Genomic DNA, 27140 nt, shown 5'->3' on the forward strand with positions numbered 1-27140 from the left:
GTATCACTGGGCCAGAAACACTCTCAGGACAATAACACATGTTATATTCATAACACTTTAAATTTGAGAAAGCCCTCTGACATCCATTGTTACATTCAATTTTCATACCAAATTCATGCGGTAGATCCTGAGTTTCACTTAGGAGCATACTCAGAGAGTTTGACTTGACACTAAATGGTAGAGTTAGTGTTTTAGCACCAAGACTGGTCGTTATACCGCCACAGAACTCAGAGTCACCTCACAGGATCACATCACATCAGAATAGTCTTCTTCAGGGATTCAATTACCCATTATTATCAGCATTATTTCATATATGTAAACTATCATACAAGTGATCCCTCTTGTCATAGGGTATTATTTCTGGCTTTCGTCACTTAAGGAATACATTTCATTTTCTCTTTGGGATAATTCTACTTCATAATACCAGCTCCAACGACAAAAAACTCCCAAGAAACTTTTCATTTCATATTGGAAAGAGAGGAAAACTGAGAATCAGTGATTCACACCAGCCTCAAAACTTCAGGAGTAGCTTCTGGTTTCCCCAGCAGCCTCCCTTTTCTAGTGAAGAAGGGCAGCCAATCTGTAGGCATGGCCTTTCTTTCATCTATGATCCCTCTCTCCATCGACGAGCTACTGGGTACAGTAAAGTCCTAAGGAATGTGAAGCAGAAAGGTACTTCTGCGGGGGCCGGATCATTAGATTCAATTTTATGGCTGATAGAGGCTGATTTCAATAGATTAGAAGTGATCAGTCTGGGTGCGGTGGCTCAAGCCTGTAATCCCAGCCCAGCACTTTGGGAGGCAAAGGTGTACAGATCACAAGGACAGGAGTTTCAGACCAGCCTGGCTAACATGGCAAAACCCCGTCTCTACTAAAAATACAAAAATTAGCCAGGTGTGGCGGCGGGCGTATGTAATCCCAGCTACTCGGGAGGCTGAGGCAGGAGAATTGCTTGAACCCAGGAGGTGGAGGCTGCAGTGAGCCAAGATCATGCCACTGCACTCCAGCCTGGGCGACAAAAGCAAGACTCCATCTTAAAACAAACAAACAAACAAACAAACAGAAGTGATCAGTGGGGCCAGCACAGAAAAGTTGGCAGAATGAACTTTCACTCATTAAACCAACATGTACTGGAGATACAAATGTAAGAGGAGATTTCGAACCTCAAGAATCTTTTCCGTAACCAAATCAATACAAAGCAAGTGGAAAGTTATATCAGAGGACAAGGAAGGAGCAGCTGTTTGGGCCTAACTGGTCAGGAAAGATATAATAGCAGTGACATTTTAATCAGGCCTTGAGAACTGAGTAAAGCGAAGGTCATGGATACACATTAGTCAATGAAGAATTTTGGGCATGCTGCTGGTGTCCAATCTCCTACATGGATACAGGTAACAGAAGAACGGAGGTTGGGGCCTTTTGGCCCAGGTCAAGATTAGAGAGATACGCTGGATATTTAACAACAAATTCAAGACCTCCTGTTCACCCAACAATAGTCTGGATTTGCAGCTTAATTTGTGAATTCAACAAAAATTTACTGGGTATTTTAAGTGGTAGACTTGGCCAGTGGTTTTTTTCGGCCTTAATAAAATTTACACTCAAAACATTGCAGGTGTTGTGGTCTTATTTAGGTGACAAAGACTTAAGATCTTTTCCATTCTGAGAAAAATTATCCTCTAATTTCTAAATTCCCTGACCACTTTTAAAATTTTGCAATTAATGGTAGCAATCATAGCAGCTTTCAGAAAACTGTCCCAACTGCCTGTGGCAATACAAATTCTGTGGCAGGCTTCTGGATAACCCAAATAACAGTGACAGTTTTAAATCCCTAGGCCTACATTAAAAACAATTCTCTACCCCCCGCCACAAAGAAACACAGCTGAAGGTTGAATAGTTTTAGCAACTCTTGACTGGGAGAAAAATAAGAGGTTGGGGTGTTTAGACCACAAATTCTTCTACCACCATTTGTTTGCAGTATAAGTCAGGACAAGTTGTTTGGAAACACGGCTAAGAATTTATGAGCAATGTTAACATTGTAAACAATTAATGAGCAGATGGCACATCTTGTTCTCAGTCTCCCACATTCAACACAGGACTTTTAGCATTCAAGGGGTACTCAGAAAATGTCTATTGAATAACATAATATACAAACTTAAGAGTCTGATTTTTAAAAAGTAGCATATTGCCCAAGGTTAAGTGACTTTCTTTTATTTTACAGTTTTCAAAATTAAGAATGTTTGTGCTTACTTGAAGTCTATTTGTATTCATTAGTACATTTCAACAATTTGGAAATGAAAGATGTGAAGATCACTTGATAAATAAGAAAAAATTGCATATAAGGTTAATTTTTTAAAAATGAGGTTATTTCACAGTGCTAAACTAGCTTTTAGAACTTCATAACACAGATATACTTGACGACCAATTAATAGAAAAGTACCCTTTTATTGAGAGGTAAGACAAGTATATTTACAATATTCAATTGTTAGATAATATAATCTGACAGTGAGACTTTTTAAAGCAGCAGTATTTCAGGAATTACAATTTATAAGGGGAAAAGAAAAACATTCCAAATATGTTTCTGTTACAGAAAATACACTTAACAATGACAGAAACACTTAAGGCTATGTAGTATTAGACCTTTTCCTCCATCTCTATAAAGTACATTTTTGTTACAGACAGAAGGCTGATTTTGGAAAGAAAGAAACAATAGGATGTATAGTGCTTTCTATCAGAAGACTAGTATGTTTAAAAATAGTCTCATCAAGGGTTCTGAATAAGAAATATAAGTGTTGCCAGGCAGTCCCAAACTCACATTTGATATTAACCGCAGACTCATTTAAAACTGAAAACTGCTCCAGCCTCTCAATCTTACTAAGGACTGGGAGATTATCAAACCCTTTCAAGTCTACTAATGCTTTTGAATTAAGATTGTTGAAAAAAAGAATCTCTGTTACAGTGCAAAGAACATTTTGATAGAAATTCATGTCTACAAAGGAGTTAAATACAGATGTCCCTTACATTAGCAGATACTATTCTTGCTCTAAAAAGGTAGAATTATCAAGACATTGTAAATAATATGGGTCGAAAATATGTGTAACAGAGTTCTACAGGGCACCTTATATAAGTCAATCCTCAAAGTATGTATTTGACACTCTCCAAGTGAGGATATTACTTTTTTGAAGAACATTAGACACAACAGTAGGCTCTTATTATTCCATTAACTATTGAGGTAGGAGTCTCCATTTGTCATTACCGCATTTTCACAGACATATCATTAAGTCAAATCCAAGTACCAAAAATGTCAGTAATCCTCAAGACTAAACCATTACACTATACACCAAAGTCTTTCCTTATTTAGATGAGCAAGACTGGGAGTTCTCTGTGTATCAAGAGATTTAACTACAAATAAAATAAGCTGTAATCTATTTTCGTAGACATGTTTGTAAATAAATACCACACATTTCAATTATACTTTTATGCATTAAAAAGCTTTGCAACTGTTAAAAAAAGGAAACAGTGCAATCAGTGGTAAAACAAATAGTACTATCGCTGTTGAAATGTTTCCCTACATTTATCACTAAAGCTGTCACATCTTGTAAAACTAAAGAAAACAGCTATTTCCTACTGTCTAATAATCAGCAATGGTGGAAAAAAGAACACATTTTTTTTTTTAGTGTCATGTTCTTAAGAAACTATAGCCAGTTTAATTACAGTGAAATACCTTTAGCATGTGAACTCATGTATTTTGTAATTAACTCGAGTGATCATATGAAGGATATGTCATGCTTAAAAGGAAAAAGCTGAAAATAAGGGAAAACTGATTAAATGAATAGCCCTTTAAAAATAGCCTAAGTTTAACCTTTTAACATGTTAATGTCTTTTTTTTTTTTTTTTTTGAGACAGAGTCTTGCTCTGCCGCCCAGGCTGGAGTGCAGTGGCCCGATCTCAGCTCACTGCAAGCTCCGCCTCCCGGGTTCACGCCATTCTCCTGCCTCAGCCTCCCGAGTAGCTGGGACTACAGGCGCCCGCCACCTCGCCCGGCTAGTTTTTTGTATTTTTTTTAGTAGAGACGGGGTTTCACCAGGTTAGCCAGGATGGTCTCGATCTCCTGACCTTGTGATCCGCCCATCTCGGCCTCCCAAAGTGCTGGGATTACAGGCTTGAGCCACCGCGCCCGGCAACATGTTAATGTCTTAAAGTAAACATTATCAAAAGTTATTTTAATTTATGAAAAACAAAATAATAAGCCACTGCTAAAATTAAAAAAAAGAAAGAAAAATTACATCATGACATGGAAAAAATCCATTTGGTTTGCATCATTTAGTATCTTCAACAAGACTATTCAATGAGACAAGCCACGAAAGAAACTACTTCATTCATGGTCAAGAATGCTTTTTTGTTAAATACTTACATGTAATGAATGATATAAACAGATACTTAGGAGGGCAGACTCCCAAGAAGTATGAGAATTTCTAGAGTATGTTGCTGACCAAACTTAGTCAGTTATAATTTGGGAACTAAAGGTTAGTAAAGAATGACCTTTGAATATTCCAACAAAGAATATCTAGTTCAGATTTTCACCTGGCTTTGAAATATTAAGATTCAGAAGAACCACAAAAGTTTTATTTTAACCATGTTTACAAAAAAAAAAAAAAAAAGTAATCCATACATCAAAAATGGGGTTTCCTTGGTTTTAATACATTAAAATGACATAATCCAATTGAATTCATGCATCACTTCCAGAGATACAGTGCAACTGGAAATATTTTTGCCATTGCAGTGGACATTTCTAAAAAGCAAATGCCTATGGATGCTCCTGAGCTTTCAAAAGAAAAAGAAAAGAAACAGGCACCACAGTTCTCTAAGGATAGCTGAGTTTCGCACATTGTGGAAAAACAATACAAATAGCCTTCAAGAGTTTCATAAGCATCGTAACATGGATTTCATCTCTCTCAGTTTGCTTGCTGACTTCTTAGTTCACTTGAGTAGAAGCCTGTTTTCATTGCTTCTTTGCTATTTTGCTGCTGGTACTTTGTAGGCTATACGTTTTGAACTCCTGTAAAGAACATTACAAGCTATTTCATGTAATTTAATTTTGTGCTGAATATTCTTCAAATGACTTTATAAATAACACAATATTTTAAATGAGTCTTCAAATTCACTTGTTGTTATACCATATTGTTGCTTTCTCCAACTTTATCTACAAACTGTAAGGAGAAGAAAAACAGATAATTAAAGAAAGTCCGGAACATTACAAAACATTATATCAATATTTAAAATGTTGATTTTAAAAACCCAGCCTTACAAGAAGAGTTGTGGAAATTTAAGGTATGACTGACAATGGCTAATCCAGTACTACTCACCATCATCTTCTGATACATAAATGTGTATAACATTTTTTTTTCTAAAAGTTGTTTTTTGCATGACATGTTATACATATGAGTTCAAGGGTGCAACATGAAAAATGCAACACAATGAATAAAGAAATTGTATAAGATGAAGATAACACTGCCAGCTTAACAAAAAATAAAAAATAAAAACATAAAAAAACTGAAATGTCAGCCATTCATGCATTAATGAACCCAATAAGATATTTCAACTGACCATTACTGTGGATCTCTTCGGGGCCTATGTAGTCTTTGAACAAACAGATTTAACTCCATTAAGTTCAATAGTTAACAACAGTTATTGACTAAAAATACTTTAAATGTGTATTCTGGACGTTGGATTGAAAGTGGTAATGACATTAAAGATAGATTTAATGATGTAAGCATAAATTTATAATTATTGAATATAAATTTTAACACACATTACTGTAAGTGGTTATTTACTTTGGTTACTACACCCCAAACATAAAGCAGTTGGGTTTGTTTGTTTTTTTTAACATTCCAGATGGTGATGTAAAGACTGATATTGTATATAACTGGTAGAGACATTAAAAGTTATATAACCCAGGTGGTTATACTACCAAATTCTAGCAATCACCTGATCATTTATTTTATTTCACAATTCACATTTTTACATAAATACTTATCATGATGAATAATGATAAGAAACATTTTCTATTGTATTGGGTGTCCATTTATGCAAATTCTTAAGAATCCTTAAATTAAGGGCACAAATAATGATTATGACTCTGTAACTAGAAGTTTCAGTACATTCAAAAGCCATTTTAGGTATAAGTAACATTCACTACTGTATGCATTTGCAGATTAATGCAAATGAAATCAGAGTATACCCCTATAAGCCTACATTCCAACGTTTTGTTATATTATCACAAACAGGTGACTGGCAACTGAAACTAAAAGTTGCTCTCGAAGAATACACGGATTTATTAGAATGTTAAGGTAAATTTAAGTGGAGAGAAAGCACAACAATCTCTCCCCAAAGGTAACTTGAAATATTTAGGTTGTCTTGGCTGTAAGGTTCTGATCCTAAAATTACCCTGGGGATGGAAATAGGATTAGGCTTATAGTGGTACTTATTTTTCCATAGGTAAGCCATTCTTTAGCTCTTTGAGAATTCAATAAATGCTATGAACTTTCTCTCTAGAAACATCTATAAAAATCTGTGAACAACTTTAGAAAGTTGATTAACTTCCCTGGAACCTAATTGGAACTTGTGGTCTTTAAAGCTACTTTATCCTACTTATTTAGGACAGAGTTGGACCTATGAAACCAATTCAAAGAAGGATATGAATACTTCTGATATGGGTCGGACCTAGAGCCAAAAGGATTGTAGCCAACTCAGCTGAATTCTAGATCATCTAGATTCTTTTAGAAATTAAGGATTTTGGTTTAGTTTTGAAACTGAGGAGGTAGGCTAAGAAACAGTCATCTAGTGTTGTCTTGAAATTGAGCAAGTTCCCTAAGGTCAACAAAATGCCATCCTTCGCTCACTTGCTTAGCAGAAAATATTTTGAGTTTCCATTATAGGCCAGATACTATGCTAGTCACTGGGGATAGAACAATGACTAAAATACAATCTGTCTCTGCCCTCAAGGACTGTAGTTTTACATGGAAGTGCCTCCCTTTCTCCTTTCCTTTCTTTTTTCTTTTTTGTTCGAGACAAAGTTTTGCTCTATTGCCCAGGCTAGAGTGCGGTGGTGTGATCATAGCTTATTGCAGCCTTGATCTCCTGTTTCAAGCAATCCTTCCACCTTGGCCTCCCAAAGTGCTGGAATTACAGGAGTGAACAACCATGCATGGCCTGAAGGCTTTTTTTTTTTTTTTTGACAATTAAATGAGAGGTAAGGCTGCACATAGTGGCTCACACCTATATAGCGGCTCACACAGCACTTTGGGAGGCTGAGATGGGGGATTGCTTGAGCCCAAGAGTTTGAGAACAGTCTGGGCAACATAGTGAGACCCTGTCTCTAAGAAAAACAAAAACAAAAACAAAGAAAAAAACAGAGGTAAATGCTATAACAGAGGTGTGCACAGGAATGTTATGGAAGCACACCCCGAGCCAGCCACAGGGAGTCAGGAAAGCTTTTCCTAAGGTGGCAAAAAATAAGCTGAATTCTGAATGGCCTTCTAAGACTCCACCAAAAGATGTTACTACCTTCAAGGTAGCAGTTTAGTATGAAACATTTGTTGAATGAATATTGAATAAAAGGAAGAAACTCTATTTGTTAATTTTGCAAATGTTCTCTTTGTCTGATTTGATTCCTTTTATTTTATCAAGATGGAAACCAAGGCACACACTGGAAAACAAATTTGACAAGCTTGTTCAAACTGTAAACAGAGCTGGCAATAGACTCTTTCCATCTGAATCCCAGTATAATACTGCTTTATTCAACTCTTTTTTTTTTTTTTTGAGACAGGGTCTTACTCTGTCACCCACCCAGGCTGAAGTGCAGTGGCACAATCATGGGTCACTGCAGCCTTGACCTCCTAGGCCCAAGCCAATCCTCCTACCTCAGTCTCTCGAGTAGCTGGGACAACAGGCGCATACCATCACACCCAGCTAATTTTTGTATTTTCGGGGGTAGAGATGGGGTTTCACCATGTTGCCCAGGCTGGTCTCGAATTCCTAGGTTCAAGCAATTCACCCACCTCAGCCTCCCAAAGTGCAGGGTGTCAGCCCCCACACCCGGCCTTATTTAACTGTCTTAATCTAGGCTACTTGGTGGAGAAAGAAAATATTTGCAGGAAATAATGGTTTCCTTTTTACATTATTGCTACTAAAATTAAAGATTATATAAAAGTTAAATAAAAAATGCCCTGAACTCTCAGAGAGAAAGGTAGCATAGCATATCAAATCTGAGTAACATTAAAAAAGAGAATATGGATCTAGAAATGGATATAGTAAAACAAAATTTCATGTTTTATAGGTTTAGCAATATTCATTTTTTGGTCTTCATGGTACTCATGATCTGTGTGAGGTAACTATATCATAATACAAAACTCATCAGTTAACCATGTTTCAATTACTCAAATTTCTAGAAGTAAAAAGCATAAAATACGTATTCTGTTGGCTTAAAATATATATTGCTAAATATATGATGACTTACTGATCTAATTCCAGGTAAATTTAGGAGGGATCCAAGGACTGGCACTCTTCTAATAAAGCCAACGACAACAGGAAAGAAGCCCCTGGGAGAGGGAAAAAAAGGTTCTTAATATTTACATTTTCTATTTTCAAAATAATTGCTAACCAAAGAAAAAGAAAGTATCCTGTTAAAATTCTGAACAATTGAGGGACTTCAAACTTAGAAATAACTACAAATTTAATTAAAAATTTTGTGATTGTTGGTAAAAATGTGAGAAGTACATGAGGCCTAGCTATAATTTCGATTATGAGTTAGCTCAACTGCTGAAGATTTCTCCAACTATGAGTTGTGTGGGGTGAAACTGATCAAAAGAAAGGGGCTGTTGAGACCATATGTGTAGAACCATGAAAATAATAATAGCTATCATTTACTAAATAAGTACTAAGAGTCAAAACATTTAGTTAACACTAAGAGACTGCCTGCCAGATACTGATCCTCACAGTATGTCTCATTCTTTCTTGGTAGAAACACAAGTCTACAGAAGTTCCACAGCTTCTAACCAGTTTAAAATTAACAGTAGATTAGTTAAGCTACCTTAGTATAGGAAGAGAATGAAATAGTTTATTTTAAAAATGCAAAGAAAGTAAACTTTTCCTGGGTGTTAAAATATGTACTGTGATATTGTGAAATATATATTTGGTCTTTGACCTCATTTTCTGGCTTACAACTCCTAAAATACTTAGAGTCCCTACAAGGTGATGTCTTTTTGTATACTAATGAGTGATCTGAGTGATCAATGGGTGGCAGCCCCTAGGTAGCTTCAGTATGGGGGCTGGTCACCAGAAAGACCAAGGCAAGATTAGAGGGCTGGAAATTTGAGCCCTACCTCCTAACCTCCACGAAGGGGAGAGGGGCTGAAGGTGGAGCTGATCACCAATGGCCAATAATTTAATCAATCATGCCTAGTAATGAAGCCTCCATAAAAACCCAAAAGGACAGTTTTCAGGGAGCTTCCGAATAGCTGAACACAAGGAGGTTCTCGGAGGCTGGTGGGTTGGGGAGTGTGGGGGGGATCTGCGACCCTTTCCCCTTTCCTTGCCTTACGCATCTCTTTATTTGTGTCCTTTGTAATGCCTTTATAATAAACTAGTAAACATCAGTGTTTTCTTGAGTTCTGTGAGCCTCTCTAGTAAATTAGTCAGATCCAAACAGGGGATCGTGGGAACCCCAATTTAGAGCTGGTCAGTCAGAAGCATGAATAAAACAACCTGGGGCTTGTGGCTGGCATTGCTGGGAGTAGAGGACTGTTGTGGGACTGAGCCCTCAACCTGTGTGATCTGGAGCTATCTCCATGCAGACAGTGTCAGAACTACATTGGGAGGACACTCAGCTGTTGTCTGTTGTAGACAACTAATTGTTTGATTGCTGTATGGGGAAAACCCCCACACATTTGGTCACAGCAGTCTTCTGTGTTGATTGTGGTAAGACGAGTACAGAAAAAAAGCTGTTTTCTTCACAGAGTTAGATAGGGATTTGAAAATACTACCATGAATAGAATTCAGAAATTAAGCAATAAGATTCTGTTATGAATCCGCAGAAGTCAAAATAAAGAATTAAACAGAAAGTAGAATTTTTTAAGTTAGACAAGTATTTATGTTGATGGTATACATGTGTGTTTCAAAGAAAATCACAATTATTTCCCAGTAGTAATGAATTCAAAAGATCACTTTTATTTTAAGTATTGTTTTAAAACATAAAAATGTGTGATTTCATATGTCATTATTTAGGATTATAAATATCTAGAAAAACAATGCCAAAGACCCTTGGCACTAAATCTCCAGCTCAGAATATCTCAGAACACAACAAAACCCAAGAACAAAAACTAGTATTTATACCACAAAGCTCTCTAAACCTAAAACCTATGTATTACTCCAAGCTTGTCAATGATACTAAGACTTCCCATTTTTTATTCATCTCAAAGATTAGCTTTGGCTTTTAACTTTCATTACTAAAATTCCTACATAATTAAGAAAGCCAGTGATTTTCTTAGTTCTTAAGATGCTTAAGTTTTCTGCTGCAAGATACATCTGCTGACACAAACTCCTCTTCTCTACTCTCTTCTCTCTTAGCCACTATGAGCTTTACTCCTAGTTCTTCTCCCACCTCTTTTCCTCGTTTCTTCTAGTGTTTTCTTCTTTTTCTCTGCCCACCCTAAAATGTCAAGAGTACCCCAAGATTCCAATCTTATCACTCTATACTCTGTATTGTATTAACAGCCTCTTGACTGGCTCCCCTGACTTCAGTTTTTCTCTTTAATACCTACTTTATCCTGGTAGCAGAACAACCTCCCTAAAACATCTGCCCTGTGTATCACCTCTGGCCTAAAAATACCTGTGCCTCACTACCCCAACCTTCTCCAAACACTGCTCCCCCAGCCCAAATTTGGTTACAGGTTAAGATACACTTTTCTTAATAAGTCATCAAAGGAAGTTTGCAACCTGGCTGCAGACTTCATTTTCAGTTTCATTACCAACCATCTCCTTCAACTGATCATATGCTCCTGTTCTATAGGAGTATTCATTCTTTTCAGAACAAGCTGTGTATTTTCATGGCCCTGTCTGTTCCTTCTGTTAACTGTCATTCCCTTTCTCATTTATAGGATAAATTCTTACCCATTCTTCAAAGCCCAGTTTATCAGTTAACATTTCTTACCTCTCCCTGAATTTACTAATTATTTAATCATGCTCCTACAATATTCTGCATATACATTTATAATGGCATTATGACTATATCCTACTGGTATTTTTAGAGTCTACTTCCCATAATAGAAATGAGAGATTTTCTAAAGCAGATTTGGTACTTATTTTTATGTCTCCTGTGGGTAATACAGTGCCTGGCAGATAGAAGACAAAGGATATGCACTGTTGGAATAAATAATTAAGCCCAACCCTACTTAAAGGTATTTTCTTTTTTTTTTTTTGAGACGGAGTCTCGCTCTGTTGCCCAGGCTGGAGTGCAGTGGTGTGATTGGTTCATTACAACTTCCGCCTCCCAGGTTCAAGCAATTTTCCTGCCTCAGCCTCCCGAGTGCTGGGATTATAGGCACGCACCACCACAGCTGGCTAATTTTTGTATTTTTAGTAGAGATGGGGTTTTGCCATGTTGGCCAGGCTGGTCTTGAACTCCTGACCTCAGGTGATCCACCTGCCTTGGCCTCCCAAAGTGCTGGGATTACAGGGGTGAGCCACCGCACCCAGCCAAAGTTATTTTCACATAGATAGATACACATACTATTGCTTACCTGCTAATTGGCATTTACAAAATATTACCTGATCAACATCTCCCATAGTGGTGTATTTGGTAAACAATCTTCTAATATGTATATGTGCTAAATAAATTTGGATCAAGTAGTAGTAACTACGAAGTATAAGATTCTACACACTAAAATGCTGGCTCGATCTATCTATCTATCTACCTACCTACCTACCTACCTAGCACCAACCACTATTTAGTTGATAAAAATATCAAAGATAAAGATGGTGCCTTAAAATGCCAATAAAATGAACTTTATTGTGCTGACAATACAAGATAATTTATACCATTAGTTAGGCAATCATTTACATTTGATAAACATTTTTATAGTTGCTTCATCTAAAACTATAATAAAAGATTCAACTTAAATAAAGTTAAGGAAATGATCATCATCTTACTCCAAGTGATGTAAATATCTGAGTTTTTGTACTAACTATCTGACGCACTGGTTTACTGAAAGAGACAATAATATACCTTACCTGAACAAGAGAAAAAATCCATAAATTTCGAAGATCATGCCTATCAAAGGCCAACCAATAAGGACTACAAATACACCACCCAGAAAAAATCCTGTAGCTTTCATTTTATGTTTTTGGAAGAAGAATCTGAATGTTCTTTCTAAACCAATTACAAAAGCCAAGCCGGCTACAAATAAAACCTAAAAGAGAAAAAAAATACAACACGGAAAAGGTAGTTAAACACACTGCATAAATTTTAAAAGTAAAATCAAAGCTAAATATAAAAAAAGAAGCACATTTGTTTGGTTTCATGTGGGCAACTGGCCAGACAGAACTGTAATGTACAACCAAGAAGCAGAACCAAGGAGGGGGTTATGCATGTTAAAGTTGTAGTTTTGTTCCACTTGTCTCATTCCTCTTCTATCTTGATTAAATGGAGAAAAAGAGAAACAAAGAAAGATTAGACGTTACCAAGGGGCATCTGTGTCTGCAGTAGTTTTCCTAGTTTTAGCTGGATGAGGAGGGCTTAGTCAAGCAGATGAGTTGGCAAGGCATAAAGAGGAAAGCTGCCCATAAATATGTCACCCAAGGGTATTCCTCTTGGTTCTGAAATATTCATCATAGGCTACAGGAGTTTCTATGGATGGGAGAAATATTGACATGGCTAAGTTGATAGCAGAAGAAACAACGGGAAGCCAAGAAGATTCTAGTTTTATAAATTCTAGAATACCTGGTGGCAGCAGAAATAAAAATACAACCATGTGTTTTCAAATATTTTGAATGTATTCTGTGGACAAGAAATGATGATATATTAAGAGCTTGCTTTCCCCAGGTTTTCTTTCCAAATACTTGCCCTCTCCATTAACATTCTTTAGTGAAAACTATTTCACACAAATATAGATTAAGCCTAATGGTTAAGCTTCATATTCTAGGATAGCAATGCTATTATCATTTATTAAGACATCAATTTTGAACAATTTTGCTATCTTTTATCTTTTCCCATTTCCAATTAAAAGCCCAAATATATATATGTGTGTGTGCGTGTGTCTGTATACATATATATATATATATATATATATATATATATACAGTGTCTTCACTGCCTTAGAAGGGTTATTATTTATTTCCGGATCATAACCTCCACACATGAATAGCATAGTACACATTCCAAATAAACAACATAGATCCCTTTCTAAGCAAGTCAACCATTAACATAGAGATATATTTTTTAAAAGGGTAAAAAAAAATCTATCTTATGCAGCTGAATCAAATGCAAAGTCTCGGATGTTTAAAGTAAAAATACTTCAGTGAATGTACCAAGGCATGAGACTATCAAGTCATCTATTTTGAACTCCTATTTAGAGGCAGCCTTCATTTAATGTATTGTAAATCTCATGACAAACACTTAACAGAGTAGTTATGGAATTAGAAAACCTCATTAAGTGTTTACCTTTTATTTAAACAGAAAGCTGACAGGTTTCATTCCTGATGGAAATAGAGAATGTAACAGGAATTACTTATGAGTAATAGTGAATTATTTTCCCCAAATTTAATAGCAGGTAATAATTCATTCGTAGGTAAAATTTCCTTATAAATTTAGTTAAAATATGTATTTAAAAACTCACATTTCCAATAGCCAGTAGTGCTTTGTCAAAAAAGAGAATCATTCCAAAGAACAGGAAAAACACTCCAAATCCTGTTAATCCCATTCCAATTTCTGCAATATAAGTTATATGGTTAAGGGCAGAGAAAAATTAAACTCACATTAACATCCCTGTAAACTAAGAAAACTTTCCAGTTTTCCTTTCACAGATATACGAAAACAGGTACTCAAAATTGCAGGTTAACTTCATAATGACATTTATTTAGCTCTATAACAAATTAATTATCAGCAAATTATTTCAAAATTTAAAACATGATGAAAATTTCTAATCCTTATCTGGGAGATAGCATTTCTCAGACATAGCTATAATAAAAAAAGATAAATCAGGATTCTAAACCTTTGGTTTTGTATATATATAATTTGTTTTTTTCTTCCTAAGAAGCTCTCTCACATCAGACATAAATGTATAGATTTCCTTTAATTACTTATCTCCTTTCACATTCTATAATTATTATTTATATGCACGATATCTACAGTTCCTTCTTACTCTCCTTAAAATTAATTCCTTCTTTACTCCATTAGAAATGTTACGGTAGGTCAGCACAATATCCTTTAGTCAATTACACACTGCTTGTCACAATGGCAACAAGAAATATTTTGAAAATCACGGTAGCAGTCTTCTCAAAATCATATTTTCACAAGGTCAGGCGTCACTTTTAATTTCTTGATTACTTATTATGGACTTATCTACACATTTACCCAAACTACAAATCCACTTACATATTTGGTCTACAGTCCTAAAATCACCTCTCCAAAGTTTCAAAGAATCCTGTTTTACCTAATATTAATATTCTAGGTTTTTAGTGTTTCATTAAGAAACAAAGAAATGTTGATCAATTGCCAGATGCAAGGAACTGTTCCAGGTACTGAATATATAGTGGTAGACGAGGTGCAAACTTTAAAGTCTATGTTTATCTTGCATATAAAATTAATACTTTTATTGACTGTGCATTCCCTAGGTCTTATGTTTTTAATATGAAAAGTCTCAACGTCTAAGGTGACAGATGTACTCTTCTATTAATGTTAAAAAGCGCAATTCACTAAGTTACCTCCTTGATCATTTTAGTTTTGATTTTAGAAAATAGTCACTAATCCATAGTTTAGCTAGAAGCACAATCTGCATACAAATGAGTCAGAGTAGAAGCCACTGTATTTTTAGAAGCACAATTTAAAATACCCTATCACTGATTTCTGATCTACTGCTTAACTTTTTGCCTCAGCTCCAGAAAGCTAAAATCTAGGTCACAGCTACTTTAAAAAATCTTAAGTCATATAAAATGTTCTGATAATTTGAAAACTTGCATTAATTTTAGCTTTTTCTACATTCCCCACCTGCTCAATTTCCTAATAACTAGTGTCTTCCATTCCAGACATCTTTTGTTCCCAAAGTTAGTCTAAAATAATTCAGGTACCTGGTCTATAAATACACCAGTAAAGTATATTCAACACACATTCCTATGAAAATTTGAGGCTGATACTTTCATGATCAAATGCCTTAAGATAATTTACCAAATTAGCTGTTTGGATAGTGGACGTAATTTCATAGGGGAAAATATGGACAAAAGAGCGAGTAAAATTCTATTAGTAACTATTTAGTAGTTAGGATTAAACATCGGCAGCTTTGTTGGTTGAATATGACTAATTTCTATCTTTTCACAAATAACCTTGATGATTACATAAACATTGTGAGATGTTTTTAGAAAGGAAAGTATATGGAAAGACACCTACTATGTACTGAGAATTTACCATGATTTAGGCCTTATGAAGTGCTTCGCATACCTTATATAACTTAATACTTCCAGTGCTACTGGAATGCAGGTATAATTACATCTTTTCAAAGATGGAGGAAAATGAAGTTTAGAGAGTTGACTTAACTTGCCCAAAGCCACACTTCTAATGAAGCATTTGAACCAAGGTCTTCTGAATCCAAAGCTTATGTGCTTAACCATTAATGCCATAGTTCTTCCCACAGAATGTTTAGTTTTTAGGTTAAAGGTGTTTGGTTACATGAAACTCAGAGACACTGGAGTATACTGAACGTCTGGAGGGCGCGTCTTTTAGGGGATTCAAGTTTAATATTAGCTTGTTATCTAACATAGCCAAGTAGAACTATTAAAAATTAACTGCAGTGAAAAAGGACAATCTCTGAGTATGGTTTACCATGTCATGAAGTGTTTATACAAAAATTTTATAATTTCTTTAACAAAATTGTGAGGTTAAAAGTAGCACTAGTCCTATGGTTCATATGTGCAACCGTGGACCTAGAGGTATTAAGTTAACTTGTTCTTGATCACAGACGCAGCAAAAATGTGTGTGTGGTATGGAGGCAGGTACAACAGTCTGTGGAGTCAGCATTCAACCAGTCTTCTCACTCCACAGACAACCGTCCTACAGCTACAACATGGGAACCAAAATATTCCACTACTTTATCCAGTACAGTCCAGTGGAAGACATTGCCCAAAACATCTTTGCCACAACTGGCACTGGCAATGACATTGCCAAGTAGCTCCTGATCCGCACCGGTCAAAAGTCTCAAATTGGCCTCATGCCTTTTTCTCACCTCCAGGATCCCCCTTTTCCCTATCCTTATGCATTCATAAGCCCTCTGGCTATCAAAAGCCCTGCACAGAGCTGCCTTCTTTCCATCAGAAGTAAAACTTATCTTCCTTCACTCCTCCCACGTTTAAAAAACTACCCACAAGTTTAAAAAAATATAAAAACAATTTAATAAAACGAATCTGTCTAACATAAGGAGCATACTGCGGAAATTTTTTAAGGAAAGACATGCATTACCTAATGGTAAACACTGTTAGCATTTTGATATCTTATTCACAATTTTTTAAAAGCAGCATTGTCTTTCTTACTATGTCCTTTGAAAAACAGAAGTCAAGAAAGAATTCAATTGAACATTAACTGTACTGGAGAACGCAATTTTCACACTAGACTTTTAGACAACGTGATGAAATGAAGATTCAGAGGCAGCATGCCCCTCCTCCGTCCCTGTGAATAAGTCTTGCCTTTTTTTGGGGCCGGGTGGGAAGGCGATGAGGAAAGTCCTAGAATCCCTTAAAATAATCATGAATTTCCATTTATTCTACTCTGATCGGTGCTTGGTCACTCTCTCTAAAAACCAAAATCCCAGAATAATCCTGACAAATCACTTGAATGATGGCCAATCCCTGCAGTTAAACACACTCACACACAAACACAATTTGAAATCCAAAATGCATTTGGTTCACTAATCGTTTTATGTTCCAATCCGTTGTTTCACCTAAAACATGTGACAAGTGAACAGCAAAGAGAAAAGTTTCATTGCTCTCACAAAATTTAATGAAATGAGGAGAATGCTTCTCAGGGAGAATGCCCACAGTCCAACTCCACCCTCTTGTTTTTGCAAGGATGTAAAGCAGGCACTCATTACTATATTAAGTCTTCAAAAATATAATTTCTATGCACAGGTTATTCTCAGATCTTAAATAAAGTTTATATCAAGTCTTCTTAGGTGATAGTGGGGTACAGTGCAAAAGGTTTCTGAGCCAGCACACCTGGGATCAAGTTTTGTTTCTGTCACTTTTTTTATGACCATGCACTGAATTTCTTTTGTGCCTCATTTAACTTATGAAAGGGGCATGCTTCTGTTTGCCTTACAGGGGTCTTGTAAGAATAATGCATAACGATTCACATGAAAGCACATGGTAAACTGAAACAAAATACCTTTATGTAATTGCCAGTAATTATTATTACACCAGATTCCTACCCGCTTAAGACTACATTTTTATTTTCTTTGATCAGAATAGGCCAGGTCAATGGACCAAAGTGGGCGGCAACGTTGGGGCAGGTGGCCCCAAGGAGCAGCCGCAGTCCAGCCTCAGGAGGGAAGACAGTCTGACTGGGGGGTGGCAGTGTGTGTAGGAGGCCTTAGAAGCTCTGTGAAGTTGGTCTGCCATGACTTGAATCTACACATGAAGACTCCACTTTAAAATAGGGCATTTTAAATAAACTTCTATTTTTTACTTCAATACACTGTTTAAGTCTTAAAATCTTGAAAATCTCAGTTAACTGGAATGAAATGAAAGGCGTGGCAGATAAAGCAAAGTGAGACAAAAAGGGACTCTTACGACCATCAAAAGATGAGGCATAGAGCTTGGGCAGACATAAATACAAAAATTATTAATATTAACAAAAAGCAGTAGGAAAGTGGAAATATTATAATGAGAGAAAAGGAAACCGGTATCAATGCTAGCTTTAGAGATGAAATAGGCCTGGAGAACTCTGTGGCAGGCAGAGAGTGATGCTAAAATAACAAAACAAGCCACAAAGCACAATATACAATACCAACGAAATACATCCTTTAATGGAACACAAAGTGGCTTTTCTCTACTGCTTGAAACTTTAGCAGGTAGAAAAGTGAGAATGTTTCAAGAGATTTCTAAAAGGTTGCTTACAGTACTGGCAAAAAGCGAATATTCAAAATGCCACATTTAAGCGTAAGCACATTTTCAAAAAGAGCCTACTGTAGGTGACATTTAAAATACCGCCTCCCAAATAACCAGCCAGCCAGGGACTTGTAGAGGACCCGAAGTGTGTCATGCGCATAAACGATCCCGAGAGTGGGCCGTGGGCACCACGCAAACTTTCTCTTGTGGCGAGCCCCCAGAACAAAGCGCCTATCTCACTGGGGATGAGGAGATCATCGCGACCCTGGAATGAGACAGACTCGGCTAAAGCTCCCCTCCCCAGCTACGGCGTCCCACCCTGCCCCACAGACTCTTCTCCCAGGTCAGGTCCGCCACTGCAAGTCTAGCCCCGGCATCCCCAAGGCAGCCCCTTAGGGTCCCAGCAGCCCTAGCTCTGTCTCGCAGGCCGCCGCCCCCAACCCGGAGCTTCATTCATTGACCCTGTGGAGGGGCAAGACCCAGCCAGGTGATGGGTGTGCACGGCTCGAGGCGGGGACCCCGGAGCAGGTGCTTACTCTGCGTGTCCGTTAAGGAGATCATGGCTGCAGTGTTGGGGACAGCGGCGAGAGCACCTCGGAAAGCCCAGGGTGGGAAGCTGAGTCGGGAGAAATGAAGCCGGGAAACAGCCCAGGCGAGAGCCGCCACGTCTTCCGGAAACACGCAGCCACCCTCACTGCCGCTTTAAGACCGCTTCCTATTGGCGAAACCTGCTTCCAATCTCAACCAATAAATCGTAATGTTGTTCGGTGACGCTCATGGTGACCACACCCCTTGACCAATTAGAGAAGGGTGTTATTTGTGATTGGCTTAACGGACCGACCCGGAAGGGTGGATGCTCTCAGCTGGGTGGCGGGAAGATTTTACTCCCGAGCAGAAGAAAGATCGGCTCGAGGCCTGGGTGCTTTGAAGTCGGAGATCCGAGAGTCAGAGATCGGAGAGTCGGACACAGGAGAGTCGGACACTGGAGAGTCAGACACCGGAGAGTCAGACTGGGCTCCTCAGTGGGGAGAGGCTCTGGGATAACTACTGTTACAGCTTTGAAGGGTCAAGGGTGTGCGTTTCTTGTTTCATTCTTCCCTTTCCTGCTGGAGGGCGAGGCCGGTCTGTAGCGGGTCACTTCCTTTCGCCCACACATTGGCGGAGGAGAAACCGGAACGTTAATCACTGCTCTGCTCCGAGAACTCGGGCCTTTAGGGGCACGTTCGCCTGCTGACCGGTCTTTTGATCTCCCCACTCTTTTCCATGCAGGAGCCTTGGCCACCGAAGCCTGTTTATTAGCAGCTGCCATTTGTTGGTAAATACTACTGGGGATGCTTCTTCCATCCCCTGCTTCACAGCAGCGGAAGGAAGGGCGTTAATAATATTCAATTACTATTGCCTCTAAATGCAGGTGGCGGGGAGAGAGAGGATTTAGCCTGTGGTACCTCAGTGGCGTTTCCTCCAACATTGATGACTGGCTGTCACCTTGTAACATTTTTCTTGTGGATGCCTAGCTTATACTTCTGAGTGACAAACCCGCTGTAGTTCAATTTCTGGATACATTTTATGTTGAGATATCTTCTGCTAACAAATCACATTATTTTGGGAAGGAGCAGTCTTTTAACGGCATAATCAAAGGAGTCATTTAAAATCGTGGGGGGAAATTGGATATATAGACTGTGTCTTTTCGTAAGGGTAGAAACAGCTCCTGCCGCCTTAGCAAACCTGAGCCCTCACTATATCAAGGCATTTTGCTGGGCTGTGCGGATACAAAGGTGAAGAGATTGAACTCCAGCCCTGCTAAAGGACCTTACAGTCTATGGATGGAATGTTACATTTCCATTACGTGAAGAGATGTTTGTATAAAGAATTAGAAGTCCTTGGTTTACTCTCCTATTTAGCCTTCTTTTAATGGTGTGGTTATTTCCACATTCTTTAGCAAGGCAAAAAAGAGTCAGCCTATCTTTCCAGCCTAGTGGTGGCTTCAGAATTCTGTGTAGAAAGGGCGTAAGGTCAGCAGTCTAAGGATAGGTGTTGCAGAAGTGACTTTTGGAGAGCATCTTAGTTTTAGAAAGTGTCCATATTAGAGAGATAGAAGAGGTGTTTTTAGGATTATGGGGCATTTAAAGTTTCTACTCTCAAGCCCCATTTTCCACTTGTCCATATGCATGCTTAGGTTTTAGTCATTCATAGATATTTAGAGTTCATTAATACAAACCATTTTCCCCTCCCCCCACATCTAACCTTGTTGTGTTCTCTCCTTTTAAAATCTAGCATTTCTATAGAATACCAATTTCTCTTTTAAGATTGAGCTTATATTGTAATTATTTAAAGCAAGTGCTCAATAAAATGTTAGATGATTATTATTTATGTTGATGTATTTTGCTTAATCTGGTACACTTGAATCTATCCAATTTATAAGATTGCAGTCCTCCCAGTTTTACAAGTAGGGAAAGAGGCTTAGAGGAACAGCATGTGTAACTTTGTGTAACATAGTAATTTAGTCACATAGCCATGGGTGCTAGAACTGTTGAATATTTGCTGTTTTTTGTTACATCACTTTGTATCTGGTGGATGTTTGCTAAGTGTTATTGCTACTGTATTTGTCATGTATGCGTTTATGTGACTTTGGACACTTCTCTTAAATCTAGGGAATTAGTTGTTCTGAGTGTTGTGAGTTATTAAGCTGAAATATAGAGAGTTTTCCTTAAAAAATTAGTGTTGAAAGAACCATGTGGTTCTTATTTGAAAGGTCACTGCAGTATATAATTTACTTTCTAACATTTTCCATGCTTAGGAATGACAGATTACTGTTGAGTGAACATCATTAATAGTACTATTTTTAAAAACTTGTTGTCACTGTTGTGCTTTTATTTTTAGAAAGAAATTTGGATTATTTTAGAAACAAATTTGGAAAGAAAAAGAATGGCGTCCGGCCGGGCGCGGTGGCTCAAGCCTGTAATCCCAGCACTTTGGGAGGCCGAGACGGGCGGATCACGAGGTCAGGAGATCGAGACCATCCTGGCTAACACAATGAAACCCCGTCTCTACTAAAAATACAAAAAAATTAGCCGGGCGAAGTGGCGGGCGCCTGTAGTCCCAGCTACTCGGGAGGCTGAGGCAGGAGAATGGCGTGAACCCGGGAGGCGGAGCTTGCAGTGAGCCAAGATCACGCCACTGCACTCCAGCCTGGGCGGCAGAGCGAGACTCTGTCTCAAAAAAAAAAAAAAAAAAAAAAAAAAAAAAAAAAAAAAAAAAAAAGAATGGCGTCCGTTTCAGGTTAGTAGCAATGATTACATTTTCTTGTTTCTTCTGTTCTATTTCTATTTGTATGGTATTTGAAAAAAAAAATGTTTGTTTTAAAAATTCTGATTATAGAAATGATTTTTTTCAGCTTTTTTATTTAGGGAAAATAGACATTACAAACTTTGCCATGTTAACTATTATTAAGTGAATAATTCATTGGCATTAAATGCATTTAGATTGTTGGGCAACCATCAACACTATCCATCTCCAGAGCATTTTCATCTATGCAAACTAAAATTCTATACTCATTAATTCATAACGTTCCATTACTTCTCTTCTCCTAATCCCTGATAGCCACTATTCTACTTTCTGTTTCTTGACTGTTTTAGATACCTCATATAAATGGAATCATACAACATTTGTCCTTTTGTGTCTAATTTTCACCTTATTTGTATCCAAATAAAGGCAATAGCAGAATCATTCTTTTGCCTATTTCTGTTATAGCTGAGTATACACTGACTCCTTCACCAAAAGAGCAGGTACAAATTATATTTATTCGTCTTTGGGTGATGCTTATTTCTCTTCTTGCTGAATCATGTCCTCCTTAGTAATACTGTAATGTATCGGAGAAGGACCAAATAAATGGAAAAACCCCAACTTGGTTTATATACAAATGTTAAAAAGGAAGAATGGCTTACAGCTATTAGAGTTCTTGTTTTTCAATTGGTCCTGTGGTCATAGCTTGTACTTTACAACTGCCTTCTTCAACTCCCCATTCCATATTCCTTGGTTCTCAGTTGGTAACGGGTCTTTGCTTGGTGGGGACTACTTGCCTTAGTAGTTTCCTGTATTTGGTTATTATAGTTTTCAATTAATTTTAATCACAAGATAAGGGAATACTGAGAGGTGCCTTAGAGGATCTTCTGCTTTCCAGACATACTCCTCCTTATCCCTATAGTGTGGCAGCTGTCTGATTTACTCTTAGTAGTCAGGATCACTTACCCCAGCCAGTACAGTAATCCCCTTCTTTGCCTGTTCATTTGTTGGCATGAGGAACCCAAAGTGGCCAAGTAGCAGTCAACTTCCAGTTTAATGGAACTACTGTTTTTTCCCCTGGTACAAGCATTTCTCTCTTGGTAACTAAGACCTCTAGGCCAGCAAGAGTCCTATGTTTCAAGGATGGGAAGCAAAAATTTCACTAGTGGATCACTAAGGGTAATAGAGGCTCCACTCCCATTTCCACCCCTGATTCCCGTGAATTGTGGCAATGGGAGAAGCAGCACTATTCACTCATGTATAGCATGCCATATCCTGGAGGCTACTAGTCCAGCCTTTAAAGTGCTGATAACCAGCCGGCAGCATAATTGAGTCTGCAAAATGCCACTCCATTATTTCCTCAGGCCAGCTGCTTCAGGGTGTTGGGGAACATAGTTAGACCAGTTAATTTCTTAAACATGAGCCTTCCGTTGTGCTTCGTTTGCTATAAATGAGTTCTTTGGTCAGAAGTAATTTGGTGGGGAATACGATGACAGTCAGTAGGAATTCCCTGAATTCATAGATGGTGGACATGATAGAGCACTGCAGGCAGGGATGGTAAACTCATATTCAGAGTAAGCATCTGTATCAGTGAGAACAAAGTGCTGCCTTTCATTATAGACGGTTCCAATGCAGTCACTTTGCCATCAAGCATCTGACTGTCCCCACAGAGAATGGCGCCTCCATTGGAACTCAAGGTTGGTATGGGCTGTTTGCAGGTTGGGCACTGAGCTGTGGATGTAGCCAGATGGGTCTTCGTGAGTGACAGTCCATGTTGCAGAAGGCACTTTGTTCTTGATTTGGTTGTGCAAGGACAGGTGTGGTCCATGTCCAGGTCATCTGGTCTACCTGATTAATTATGCTTATCCTTTGTGGAGGTGGTTTTCAGTGAGCATTAACATGGGACTCAAATACCTTCACACTGACCGTTCAGAGAGGTCTATACATACATCTCTTTCTCAGACCTCATTGCCACCAGTTTTCCTATTTGCTACCTTCCAGGTTGCTAACCATCCTGCTAATCATTAACCATTGCCTATGGTACTGTGGATGTATTCCTCTGGCAAAGTGAGTAACTATGTGCACTGCTTACTGCTGACAGGGAGGATTTCCCATCTCCAATATTTTTCAGGGCTGCTCTGGAAAGACGCTAGAGTGCTTTAGTTGTTCACTTTCAGGTGGTGACAATATATCATGCAGAATCTTTTATAAATTAGGCCTGCATTTTGTTTCTTCCTTAGTTACAGAGGATCCCACCATGAGGTCATAGGTGCAGGTTGAGGAGGAGGAGGCAAAGGGGAGCATGGTGCGTGAGCATTCGGACTTCTTGTTCATGCCTTCACTTAGAACCTGCTCCCTTTGGCATATACCAGCTCCATTGTGATGATGGAGGTCTGCCTTATGAATTGATCGGTCAGATGACACCTGGTTGATGATAGGCAGCACGGGTCACATAGTCACTTAGTCTCTTGTAAGACCCAGGAGCAACCCAGAAATTGTTTCCAAAAGGGTAAGAGTTCTCTAAGCTTTGCTCCAAAATCCTAATCATCTTTGTTGTGACTCATCTATAGGCCAAAGGTGTCATATAACATCCCCATTCATCACAGACTTACAGCACCATCAAATCTGTTGGGTCATATGGCTCAATGGTAAGAGAAGATTGTATCATGGCATTACCTCTTGTTCGAGGTCCTACTCAAAACAGGCAAGTTTTGGGGTTACTTGGTAAATTAGGTGTGTGTTGCCTCCCAAATCCAAGTAGTCCATTAGGCTCTGTGCTGCTCTCTTAGTAATAGGAGGGGCCAGATGTCGAAACTTATCCTTCACTTTAGAAGAGATCGGATCGCTCAACATGCCCCATACGCTTTGACTCTCACCAAGGTGAGAAAAATTCAGGCTTCTGAATTTTTATGGGATTTATCTTATATCATCTGGCAAGAGTCTCTCTTAGCAATTTGTTTTGTAGTAGCTGCTACTGCTGCTTCTTGCTCAGCAGGTCAGGCAAGCGTGATATCATCAATGCAGAGAGCGAGTGTAATGTCTAGTGGAATGAAAAGGCAAGCAGGATCCCTGCAGACTAGATTAGGGCTAGAGAGTAGATACAGCTCTGAGGTGGGAGAGTAAAGATACATTGCTGGCTCAGCAAACTGCTTTTACTGTGCTATACTGTTTCCCTCTGCTATAATAACAGGTACATGGGTATGGAGAATAAAGCATTCAACAGATCAATAGCTGAAGCCAGATGCCAGGGTATGTGTTCAGTCTCATTAATGAAATTACAGCTGGAACAGTGGCTGCTGTTGGAGCTGCAGCCTTATTAATTTTGCCATAATTCACTCTCAATCTCCAGAATCCATTGGCTTCTGCATACACCACATAGGTGAGCTGAATGCAGTGTGGAAGTCGTCATTATCCTTACATCTTTCAAGCCCTTGATGTAGGCAGTAATATTTTTGGTTTGCTGTATTGGTTGGTAAAGGCAGTTTTGCTGGCTTCCACTTGACCTTTCCTATCATGATAATCCTTAATTATGGGCCAAGAGACCAATGTGTGGATTCTGCCACTTGCTGAATATATCTGTTCTCGGTATACATTCTGGAACAGAGGAAATAATCACATAGCAGATTAGAAGGTCTGCTGTATATCACTAGCAGCCACTGGACTTGAGCCTGCTCCTCCCCCATGCCAATGAGATCACCAGCCTGCCCTTACACTGACTTTCTTAAATACAGAAAATATGAAAATATGGCTATTGCTTTATTTCTACCTTTTAAATCTCTGGCAACCAAAACTGCATTGATTACCTCACTTAAGTCGAGTTTTTACTCTGACTGGTGGATCACCATGGCATTTTGGTTTTCTAAGAATTAGCATCAGTTCACAGCTAATGTCCAGTAGTTTCTGAGAAGTGATTTCTCTTTTTCTAATGCACAGTTACCCTCATAAACGTCTCTAGTGAAGACTAGTAGGAAGATTCATTACATATATTTTTAGTTGTGTGGTAGAGTCCTTCCCCAAGGGGCTCCAACCTCTGCCTTATTCAAGGGACTCTGGTTCTATAAGTTGGTTCAATTCTGGAAATTGGTCGAAGGATGGTCGCTGTGTTGTGGTGTTTCTGGGTCTGTTTACCAGAATCAGAGCTTTTTATTTTGCGTATACAAATCAAGTAATCTATTTCCATTTCAGGGACATCGCAGTCAACTAGCCAATCCAAGATCGTGTGGGTCAGACTATTCTGATTGCTGCCTCAGCTCTGTTGCCCTTCATGGCAACCACATCCACTTTATTTTTGGTCATAAATTCAATTGCCGCTGTTCAGCCCCCATACCTTGGAATCCATCATTGTCGTTGAATCAGGTAGTCTACTTGGAAGATGCCATTTCCCACTGTCATTCCTAGCTTACAGAGAACAGCCAGGGGAGCCCCAGCATCCCTGAAGAGCTCCGCTGATGCTAGGGCTCCCCTCATGACTGTATTTTTCACCGTCTTGGTGAAAGGAGACTCTGGATTCTCCTGGGGGACAGCAAGGGAGTGGATGATCAATCCATTTGATCATCCACTCGGGCACTGCTCTCTCTCTAAGCCTCTGGATACCGTCCTTTAGAGCATACCCAGGAAATTCCAGAAGTCCAGCCTCACTGGACGCTACACCTATTTTATTCCATCCCAGTTTTCTGACATTCATCTTTGAGGCCAGGTTTCAGGCAATGAGCCAAGCAAATTACTACAGCCACTCCTGGCCACTATGTAGAACATTAAGTCCAGAATTTCTTAGTGAGCCCATATCAATAAGCTTAGCTTAATTCAACATTGTATTCCATAAACCCTGTTTCAGTACTTTATGATCTATTCCCATATACATTCTCTAGGTTTCTGATGTAATTTGGATATGTGTCTCCTCCTAATCTCATGTTGAAATGTGACCTCCAGTGTTGGAGGTGGGCCTAGTGGGAGGTATTTGGGTCATGGAGCAGGATCCCTCATGAATGGCTTGGTGCCCTCCCCATGGTAATGAGTGAGTTCTTGCTCTGTTAGTTCACGCGAGAGCTGGTTGTTTAAAGGAGGCTAGCACTGCCTCCTCTCTCTCTTGCTCCATCTCCCACTGTGTGACATACCTGCCCCCCTTTGTCTTCTGTCATGATTGGAAGCTTCCTGAGGTCCTCACAAGAAGCAGATGCCAGCAGTATGCTCCTTGTATAGCCTACAGAACCATAAGGAAAATAAACTTATTTTCTTTTATAAATTTCCCAGCCTCGGATATGCCTTTATATCAATGCGAAATGGATGAACACAGTTTCTGTTGATATGTTTTGGCACATGCAGCTCTCTTGGTGCGTATCATGTCTTTCGACAGGTTACATCTTTGTGTTTTATCCTCTAGGACTTCCTGGATCTTAAAGCACTGAAAGATGGTAGAGGCTGATTCTTAGGAGGATTAGCAGTCCCATACAAGGCAACGAGGACCATTGTGGGGACTTCAGTTAGGAGGACATTGTTTC

General features: G+C 38.6%; 2 protein-coding genes across 4 annotated transcripts in view; one reads left to right on the top strand and one right to left on the bottom strand.

The window, feature by feature from the left end:
• Positions 1 to 4674: 4674 nt before the first annotated feature.
• LOC105469865 (golgi transport 1B) lies at positions 4675 to 19056 on the bottom strand. Of its 2 annotated transcripts, XM_011721404.3 has the most exons (6): positions 18897 to 19056; positions 13887 to 13978; positions 12283 to 12461; positions 8513 to 8594; positions 5602 to 5634; positions 4675 to 5204 (listed from the first exon to the last, which is right to left on the bottom strand). In XM_011721404.3, the coding sequence occupies exons 1-5, from the start codon at positions 18919 to 18921 to the stop codon at positions 5626 to 5628; spliced, it is 387 nt and encodes a 128-aa protein (XP_011719706.1). In that variant the 5' UTR covers positions 18922 to 19056; the 3' UTR covers positions 4675 to 5204; positions 5602 to 5625. The 2 variants fall into 2 exon arrangements, with proteins under 2 accessions (XP_011719706.1, XP_011719704.1); XM_011721402.2 differs by lacking the exon at positions 5602 to 5634.
• A 2561-nt stretch (positions 19057 to 21617) lies between these two features.
• LOC105469866 (RecQ like helicase) overlaps positions 21618 to 27140 on the top strand; it is a 30014-nt gene continuing 24491 nt past the window's right edge. Inside the window, exon 1 of one of the 2 annotated variants that reach the window (XM_071072081.1) lies at positions 21618 to 21639. In XM_071072081.1, the coding sequence (XP_070928182.1) occupies positions 21624 to 21639 (16 nt within the window). In that variant the 5' untranslated portion in view covers positions 21618 to 21623. Of the gene's footprint in view, positions 21640 to 25827; positions 25999 to 27140 lie in introns of those variants that run through there. The other variant, XM_011721407.3, reaches the window with a different exon arrangement.

This window comes from Macaca nemestrina, chromosome 10 (assembly GCF_043159975.1).
Source record: "Macaca nemestrina isolate mMacNem1 chromosome 10, mMacNem.hap1, whole genome shotgun sequence".
Taxonomy (NCBI): Eukaryota; Metazoa; Chordata; class Mammalia; order Primates; family Cercopithecidae; genus Macaca; species Macaca nemestrina.